This window comes from Pterocles gutturalis, unplaced genomic scaffold (assembly GCF_000699245.1).
Source record: "Pterocles gutturalis isolate BGI_N339 unplaced genomic scaffold, ASM69924v1 scaffold32189, whole genome shotgun sequence".
Classification (NCBI taxonomy): Eukaryota; Metazoa; Chordata; class Aves; order Pterocliformes; family Pteroclidae; genus Pterocles; species Pterocles gutturalis.
The window spans coordinates 1-1,093 of NW_010131711.1; the positions used below are offsets into that span (position 1 = coordinate 1).

At 59.6% G+C, this 1,093-nt stretch overlaps 1 protein-coding gene across 1 annotated transcript in view; it reads left to right on the forward strand.

The window, feature by feature from the left end:
- Positions 1-7: 7 nt before the first annotated feature.
- The window catches only part of LOC104467077 (FRAS1-related extracellular matrix protein 2-like), a gene marked incomplete at both ends in the record, with an annotated part of 10,124 nt that continues 9,038 nt past the window's right edge, over positions 8-1,093 (forward strand). Inside the window, 1 exon segment of the mRNA XM_010080702.1 lies at positions 8-1,093. Within this exon segment, the coding sequence (XP_010079004.1) occupies positions 8-1,093 (1,086 nt within the window).

Consider the following 1,093-nt stretch of genomic DNA (forward strand, 5'->3'; position numbering starts at 1 on the left):
GGACCAGTTTGTCCTCACCGCCCTCACACCCGACATGCTGGCAGCTGAGGATACCGAGTCACCACCAGACTTGCTGCTCTTCAACATCACCTCTCCCTTTGGCCCCGGCCAGGGCCACATGGTCAGCACAGACGACCGGAGCTTGCCTGTCTCCTCCTTCAGCCAGCGGGACGTGAGGGAGCTGCGCATCGCCTACCAGCCGCCCACGGAGGATTCGGATCGGGAGCGGCTCTTTGAGCTTGAGCTGGAGGTCTTGGACCCAGAGGGTGCTGCCTCGGAGCCCTTTGCCTTTGTGATTGTGGTGAAGCCCATGAACACCCTGGCACCTGTGGTGACCCGCAACACTGGCCTTGTGCTCTATGAGGGGCAGTCGCGGCCTCTCTCAGGCCCCGGTCCCAGCCCCAACCTGGTGATAAGTGATGAGGATGATCTTGAGCAGGTGCGGGTGAGTGTGGTGGCAGGGCTGAAGCATGGCCACCTCACTCTGCTGGAGGACACCGCAGCATCTGCTACCCCTCGTAAACACTTCACGGTGGCTGAGCTGGCAGCAGGTCGGGTCATATACCAGCATGACGGCAGTGAGTCTCCACTCAGTGACAACCTGGTGCTGCGGCTGGAAGATGGTGACTCTCGCCACCGTGTTGAGTTCCTTTTCCCCATTACCCTGGTGCCCACTGATGACCAGCCACCCCTACTCAATGCTAACACGGGGCTGGCCATGGCTGAGGGTGAAACGGTGCCAATCACCACCCGTGCTCTTAGCGCCACTGACATTGACTCGCAGGATGCCATCCTGCTCTTCACAGTAGAGTCTGGCCCTGCTTCTGGGCAGCTCCTCCTCCGTCAAGCACAACCACCTCCTGGCTGGGAAGAGGAGGAAGATGATGAGGGCTTTTCTTGGAGGAGGTTGCCGGGTTTAGTGGGGAGCTCCCTAATATATGAAAAGCCAGTGAGACAGTGGCTGCAGCAGGACATTGTGGAAGGGCGTGTCTACTACCACCACTTTGGGCCTCACAGCCCCGGCCCTGGGGTTGTGTTGGACCAGTTCATCTTTAGAGTCCAGGATGACAATGACCCACCGAACCACGCTGGA